Source organism: Neolamprologus brichardi, chromosome 22 (genome assembly GCF_056152115.1).
Source record: "Neolamprologus brichardi isolate AB-2024 chromosome 22, ASM5615211v1, whole genome shotgun sequence".
Lineage (NCBI taxonomy): Eukaryota > Metazoa > Chordata > Actinopteri > Cichliformes > Cichlidae > Neolamprologus > Neolamprologus brichardi.
Genome location: NC_142124.1, coordinates 1,766,453 through 1,774,714, shown reverse-complemented (window position 1 = coordinate 1,774,714; position 8,262 = coordinate 1,766,453). Strand labels below are relative to the sequence as shown.

The window sequence follows — 8,262 nt, the reverse complement described above, 5'->3', positions numbered from 1 at the left end:
TTTAAATACGTAACGCTGGTGCATGTATTACGTTACTGCCCAACACTGCCTGTTGATGAGATCTTGTGGCATTCCTAAAACACCGGCCTCCAACTCCTAAAGAGACACGGGTGTCCCTAAATTTAGCTAATATTAGCTTCGGGCTAGCTTGCTACGACGAATAGGCTAATACCAGCATTTTACCACAACTTCACCAGATGTAGCTAAAAACAACTAAACTAATGTCCAGTCCAGTGGGACAGCAAGGAAAGATGATAAAAATGATTACTTACTTGCAGTTTGGAGGGTCCAGCTGAAATTGAAGCAGCCATTGAAAGACGGGAAGAGAGAAAGATGGCAGCTTGGTCAGCACTAGTGGCCTCTATAATGTATGCAAATACACGCGGGCCGGAATCCCCCCCCCCAGCAAGCCCCCAGACGCCAAAACAGTGCCAGCAGATTGAAACCAAAAAAAATGGATTGAAACTGAAAAAAAAATGTAAGCAAAAACAAAAAAATTACAGTTTCAACTAAGTGTTTTTCACTATCAATTTTTTTTCGGTTTCAATACAAGATTTTTCAGTACATTTATTTCAGTTACAATATATTTTTTCGGTTTCAATATATTTTTCGGTTTCGTTTCAAGGTGGCATCGTTCTGATTCCACAGAAATGTCCCTCAAAAAAAAACAGTCTGCACACAAATACGCAGAATGTTAGATGTCCACATTCCTTAAATGTCCTTGTTCCTAATGTCCTTGGTTCTTTTTAAATATTAAAATAAATTTGCATCTTGTGACACATTAAAAGTAAATACACTGGCATTACTGTGCATCACCCGCAGTTACAGCTACAGCACAGCTATTGCACCTGAACTGCGCATAACCACTTAGCTGGCCGCGGCTGAACTAGCAGGCCCAAGAAAGGAAAAAACACTAAGCAATCATAATAAACAAAACTGTCACAACATTGCAATACTATGAAAACACATCTTAAACATAATTAAACACATTTACTACTATTCTGACTGGTTAGTTGTTTTTTTCAGTGTATTAAACTGCAATAGCGGTGCTAAGTGAGCTAGGCTAACTCACCAGAATAGTTCAAAAAGTTCGAAGAAACACTCCGACTCCTTCGAGGTAGGTACCCGTCTGTGGGTCACCGCTAACAACAGCTCTCTCACAAAAATAATTGAACCTCGTTTTTCTCTTTCAACTGGGAAAAACCGTGCTCCGCGACAGCATGGAGTTTTTCCTTGCCGTCTTTGTTCTTCTACACCACACACCGAGCACCGAGCTGCAGGTGATGCCTTCAGGGCGAGCCCGGAAATTAACTTATCAGACGAGAACTACGATGCATTCAAAGAACCCTGTACTTCTGATTGCTGTAAATCTTACCAGGGTTACATTTGTTTCTTTTTTCATTCTAGCTGAAGTCCGGGACAAACTGTGTTCCTTTTCAAATCAAATCAAATCAAATGACTTTTATACTCACATCACATGTGCAGTTACACTGGTACACTACATGTGAGTGAAATTCTTGTGTGCGAGCTTCACAAGTATGGAACGCCAGGACTGCCATAATGAATTAATTAAATACACCATTAAATAATTAATTAAATGTGGCAATAATTAATTAAAATGGGAAATAATTAATTAAATAAATAGTTATGACACATGTAATTAATTAATTATTGACACATTTAATTAATTATTTATGTATTTTACATTTTAATTAATTATTGACACAATTAATTATTTAATGATATATTTATTTATTTCATTTTGGCAGTCCTGGCGCCTGGCTCTCATCTTGAATTAATTTTATCTGTCAACCTCACCCATCAAACGCAGGGGGCGGGGTTAACGCTGCCCATGCAGCTTCTCTAACATTTGATTGGTTGCCGTGCAAAGTAAGTCAAAACAGGTCGATCCTAGATAATCGATTGCTTGTGTAGACTTGGGGCAGCCAGGTATCCCAGAATGCATTTCAAATCACAGGCAGCAATGGTGGTGGTGTAGTTTTAAAATACCCCGTTTTTCTGTCACCAACTACACTTTTAACAGTGTTTTAGCCGCGAATGTCCTAGAAACAGGAGTGATACACCTGCTGCTGTCAGACCTGCAGGTATCAGGCTGTGATGTTTCCTTTATAGTGGACAGAAATATTTGCAGTGGCACAAATAATTTGTGGCATCTTGTTGAAGAACAGCTGATTGTTCTGTAAATAGTTTGAAATGGTTATTTAAAAAATCAAGGTAAAATTAAATGGATGCAAATAACTTTGTTGTTTGCATAACTTGTGCATATGATTTTAAAATTGACAGTTTATATTTGCATTTAAAGTTATGAAATATGATCATTAAACATGTTTGTGGTTGTTACAGTTTTTTGTCTGATTTTGATCAATTGTGTTAACACAGTTTGTCAAAATGAAAACATGACTGTAAATTCAGACACGTGAGGTTGTGCTGAAAACAATGAGACCAAACAAGGCAAATAAATAGTTTTTAAAGGTGAAATGTGGAGGAAACATCAAAAGTAGTTGGACCCCAGAGGGTTAAACATTTTTTTAAAGTAACACAAAAGTTACTTTTCAAGTAATTAATTACTTTTAGAACCTAGTAACTCAGTTACTAACTCAGTTACTTTTTTGAAGTAGTAACTATTACTATAATTAATTACTTTTTCATAGGAACTTGCGCAACACTGCTATCTACACACTCCAAACACACGAAACATGACAAATCTCTCACATCTCAAGACTCGCTCTCTCTCTCTCTCTCTCTCTCTCTCTCCACTTTATCTCGGCTGTAACATCTGATGATGTAAAATGAGGACACGAGGATGCGTGGCACATTAAATGTTGCACAACGTATTTGTGAGTTTCATATCAGATAAGAAAAACATTTTCAGAAACCGTTCAGATGCACTTTTATCATGTTGTCCTATAAATTTGTTCCATCATGTGACTCGGCTGTCATATAAACACTTCTGTGTTCTTATTTAGTCACAGATCAGATCATCACATCTGTCAGGACAGAAAAACTAGCAGCAGTAAAAAGTACTGCAGAGTCTCAGGTTCGTGTTCAGCCCAGGCTCTGTGCTGCAGCTCAGCCCCTCTCTCTCCCCCCACTTTCTTTACTGTTTCAATGGTCTCTGTCCAAAAAACAACAACAAAGAAATATCTGTGAAAAAGTAGAGTTCATAAACTCAAATCATGAATGAATAAATAAATAAAATAAAATGCAAACATTTTATTTTGAAGGAAATTTAGTTAAATTTGTTGAACAAACCTTCAATAAACCCAGAAAGTTGATTCTGTTTATCTGGACTTTGTGTTATCAGTTTTAATTTTAACTATGAACAAAATGTGGTTTAGCTTTTCCTGTCATGACGTCTGTAGTTCCTGTTCAAAGCAGCTCACAGAGAGACAGAGGAAGCGAAGCGACAGCAGCATCAGAATACAGAGGACCAACATTTACTTATGATTTACTGCAGAATCAGAATCAGCTTCACATAGAAAAGCTCCAGTTAACAGAGAAACACAGCGACTGAGTGACAGCTCTGCTGTACAGGAAACTGATACTGCTGAAAACTGAGCATCTTAAAATGTCTTCCATCATCGATGAGGATCCAGAGTTGAGCATGAGTGTGAAATACAGCAAAGGAGAGGACAGAGGAGAGAGACTGGAGGGACTGGTCCTCCTCCATGAGAATGTGGACTCCTGCACAGACCATCAGGTCCCTGTTTCAACACAGGACGGAGGTAAGTATCAAATACTGAGGGATCAGGAATCAGGAGAGACTGTTTCCATCTTCTCAATAAAATATCAAACTAATACAGATCCATCAAAGCTTTTGGGTCCAGAGACTCAGTTTATTCATAGTGTGGAGGAAAGTTCAAGCTTTGGTGAAGGTGTGCAGTCTCTGCTCTTATTATGGTTTATATGTTTCTATATTTTTAATGTTTTCTGTTTATTTAGAGAATAAATGACAAAAATTGTCTAGTTTAAAGTATCAGTGTGTTATTTTAGTAAGTGTAGAAACTCTTCAGTCTCCACAAGCTGACAGAAAAGTGTTGGAGGAGTTATCTCACAGATCAGTGGTGAAGGCAGAAATATAAGAAACAAGGAAGTGTTGGTCGACACTGTGGAGCGAGTATAACCACGGAAACTGCTCAAAGCACACTTTTCACAGCTAGTTTTAGCTGACAGGAAATCAGACCAATGAATAACAACTCTGTTTTCATTTCAGCAAATCATGGAGATATTGTTTTAATGACATAATATTCATATTATAATAACCAACATTGTCTTCATGATCTGGTCTTTGTGTGAAACACGGCTGATACACATTCGTCTGTTTCTGAGTCACATCAAAGCGTTTCTCTGTCAGAGTCTCTGTTCTCACATATGTAAAAGTCACCTGAAGACAAACATGTGACAAAGTCTCCTGTAAATATCAAAACTGCTAGAATGAACTTGTTCAGCTCATCATCAGGTCGGCTGCAGGTGGAAAGTCTGTCTGACGATAAACCAATAAAATACGCTTGAAAAATGGGAAACAAATTATGATTAAAACATGTTTAATAATTAAATTAACAAATTATTTTCTCCATTTTGCCTTCGTAGAAATAAAAGCCCAGGAGAAGCTTCCAGCTGTGAAAAGAAGCCGTTTCAGAGCTGTTGAAGTGAAGCTGGTGGTTCTGTATCTGCTGATTCTGGCTGGAATCACAACACGCTGTGAGGAGTTTTATTATCATGCTCATGATACACTCCCATGTTAAAATGAGCACCTTTGCTGCCTTAAAAACATGTTTCCATTCAGGACCAAATGAGTTTTGGTCTCTAAGGATAGTTTCCTCTTCATAAAAACTGCACGGTGGCATTTTAAATGGAATTCTCTGATCAATAATATGAGCTGCTGTGTGGTACAGCCTGACCAACACGTTGGTTTTGCTGACTGAGCTTCTAGTATTTCATGAGTCTGTTACTTAGCACTGATTAGCAGGTGTGTGTCTGTGTGCATGATTCCTGGCTCATATCTTGTGTGTGTTGTGGAGGTGGAGTGAATGTTCTTGTTGTTCCTTCAAACTCTTCACTCAACACGGTGATTCTGTGATTATATCAACAAAGCAGACAGGCAGCAGCATCTGCTGCAGACTGATGCAGGTGCAGTCACACTATGTTAGACAGTGGCCGTCTGTCATTATGCGACTAGTTAGTTCACTTGGAGTATTAAGCAGGTAGCTAACAAGCTAATGTTAGCTCCATTCATCTCATAGGAAAATGAAAAACTTTATTTAAATCATTTTAAATTCTAAATCGTCGGTTTTGTTGCATTTCTAACCAGATATTTTGGTGAGTTTGGAAAAAGAGCAGCTGAAGGACGAGATGGAAGGTAAGAAACTATTAAAAACTGTCAGAGTTGGAGACGGATTTGAAAGGTAACTGATTTTACATTTTGAATCAGCTTCTTGTGTTAAGATAAAAAAAAGAAACAAACCAAATTACAGCAGCTGACCTCCCAAACTAACATAAACAGGAGAAACTGTTCACAGTCAAAGGCAGCTCAGCCCTACAAACTCCTTCCAAGTGAAACAGGAAACACACAGTGAGAGCTGCACTTCCACAGGAAGTACCTGATCACATGGAAACACCTGTGATATGAGGAAGTGTTGATTCCCAGTGTTGTCTGTTCTTTCAAAGCATATAGATAACATCTCTGACTACAGGTGTAGAAATGCTGTTTGATTCTTCACCTTCTTCCTCCACACTGAGAACAATTATTCTGAATCTTGTCAGTGGTTTTTGTTCACAGTTGATACGTATTTAGCTCATCAGATTTCCTGTAGTTCTAACACCTCCACCCACAGGACATGTTAAAGAACAATGGCTGCAAGTTTCTGACTCTTATTGATATTTGACAAAGCAGAGGAAGAAGATTATTTCTGTTCAATGTTTCACTCATTTTATTTTATTTTGATTTCACTGAAATATTTCAGATGCTTTGAACAAGAGTGAATTCAACAAAATGAAGAACAGCCACACTGAGCTCCAGGATGAACTAATTTAATTTAATTTAATTTAATTTAATTTAATTTAATTTAATTTAATTTAATTTAATTTAATTTAATTTAATTTAGGTTCTTACAAAAATATTTTAGATGCTTTGAACAAGAATCAAATGCAGGATGAACTTCAAGGTAATTGAATCCTGGATTCTAAAATCACTATTGTCAGAACATTTTAACTTAATTTGAATCTTTTTTTCTCCAAAGACACAAAAACCAGCCTGACTCAGTTACAGAGCAGTTATGATGAACTGAGTAAAAACCACAGTCAGCTACAGGAAGAAGTGAAGAAGATGATAGAAGGTAATAAAGTTTAATAACTAATAGAAAACATCAGTGTTACACAGTGATAACCTGATTGTGTCTTTGTTTTGAATCCTAAATGTTTGATGCTGTGTAACAGTTTCTCTGTATAAATGTAAGTTTCAGTTAATTATGAATAAGAGAGAAAACCTGAGTTTAAATGAAGTATTTACAGGGAAAATGACAGGGACCAAAGATTAATGTGATACAACATGACACAAAGTCTGTCTTTAAAACATGTGTTTGACTTTAAGGGAAGTGTGATGAAGGATGGACGAGATTTGGAAGCAGCTGTTACTTTATATCCAGGGAGACTAAAACTTGGTCTGACAGCAGGAGAGACTGTCAGGATAAAGGAGCTGATCTGGTGACGATAAACAGCAAAGAAGAACAGGTGGGTGTGTTTGTTCATGTCTGTGTGATCTTTGATGGAGCTGACAGTCATCTGTTACTTGTGTTTTTGACCTGCTGTCAGTCTGTGACCTGCTTCCTGTTTCCACTCTGATGGATTTCTCTCTGATTTCTGCACAATGGAAGAAAAGTTTCATCACATTTATTCTTCCTTCAGACATATTCACAAGATGATGTCACCACAACAGAAGTGCTGAATTATGACTGGAGACAATATTTGTGTCTCTTCTCAAACAGGAATTTGTCAGTGAAATCAGAGGACTCTCTTGGATTGGTCTGGAAGCCAAAAACACATCAGGAGGATATGAATGGGAATGGGTGGACGGAGCACCGCTGACAGAAACGTGAGACATTAGTTTGTTTCTATTCCAGAGTTATTATTTAGAAGTGAAACATTGATGTTTTGGAAGATAGATCAGCAATACATGAGTTGAGCTATTTTCCAACAGCCCCACAAACTGAATGTAAAGAAAAGCAGAAATCCTCCTTTGAATGAACAGCTGTGCTTGAACTCTCTTCATCTGCAGTCTGTGATGACGTTCAGTTACAACAAGTCAGTTTGAAGAAATCAGGATTGAAACATGTTCAAAGCAGCGACCGACACATTTCACTTTGTTCAATTTGTCTTCATGTTTTTTGTGCTGTAATGTTTCTTTTCTCACAGAACAAAAACTGTTTCAGAGAATTCCTGTCTCTTCTTCTTTGGTGTTTGTAAAACTTCAGAACATATGAAGGAAGAAGCTTCAGTAAATATGACCTGATAGACACACATTTCAAAGTGATGTCTGTAAACAGCTGACAAAACAGTTTCAAACAGCAGAAAGTCAGCTCTGACTTCTTTTTATTCTCCATTTTTACAGCAGGAAGATTTCATATTCATCAAAGCTTGAAAGCTGTTTTAGTGTGCATGATGATTCTCAGAGAAAAGTCTAAAGGAGGGAAAGTGGGCGAGAAACCTGGGAAAGAAATACAGGAAATATTGGAAATATTCCAAAAGAGACTCATATTTATATGAATGTGACAATAGTTATGAGTTTAGTCCAGTTTCATATCAGATTTGATCTCTCTGACAGGTTCTGGAGAGAAGGATATGGGAATCCCCGTTATGGTTACTATGGAATCTGCTGTAACATTGATGGGAGATGGATACAGTTCAGGTCTTCTACCCTAATGACCTTCATCTGTGAGAAATGAGTTTGGTGCTTTGATGTAAATGTTTGAATAATCCAACCAAAGACACCTCACTATGAAATGTCCTGCATGAGCCTCAGACTCAGCTTACAGTCTTTGCTTGTTCATTCTGCATCATATATTGATTACATATATTGTCCCTCTGTGCTCTGTGCTGTACAGTAAGGTTGGAAGTCATCCACACAAAACCTTGAAGTACTTCATTACTCTGTAGTTCCAGCAAATTGTTCTAATAAAAGTCAAAGTGCAGCTTGTCTTTACTTTGGTTTACTTGGTTTATTCATCAGCCTGTTGGTCCTAAAAC

General features: G+C 37.4%; 1 protein-coding gene across 5 annotated transcripts; it reads left to right on the top strand.

Annotated features, from left to right (window-relative positions):
* Positions 1 to 3,419: 3,419 nt before the first annotated feature.
* LOC148096560 (CD209 antigen-like protein A) lies at positions 3,420 to 7,961 on the top strand. 5 transcript variants are annotated; one of them, XM_087834634.1, is made up of 9 exons: positions 3,420 to 3,746; positions 4,612 to 4,722; positions 5,333 to 5,380; positions 5,985 to 6,032; positions 6,171 to 6,185; positions 6,261 to 6,364; positions 6,616 to 6,750; positions 7,005 to 7,111; positions 7,841 to 7,961. In XM_087834634.1, the coding sequence occupies exons 1-9, from the start codon at positions 3,590 to 3,592 to the stop codon at positions 7,959 to 7,961; spliced, it is 846 nt and encodes a 281-aa protein (XP_087690760.1). In that variant the 5' UTR covers positions 3,420 to 3,589. The 5 variants fall into 5 exon arrangements, with proteins under 5 accessions (XP_087690760.1, XP_087690764.1, XP_087690762.1 ...); XM_087834638.1 differs by lacking the exon at positions 5,333 to 5,380 and having other exon boundaries at positions 6,261 to 6,356; positions 6,611 to 6,750; XM_087834636.1 differs by lacking the exon at positions 5,333 to 5,380.
* The last annotated feature ends 301 nt before the right edge of the window (positions 7,962 to 8,262 follow it).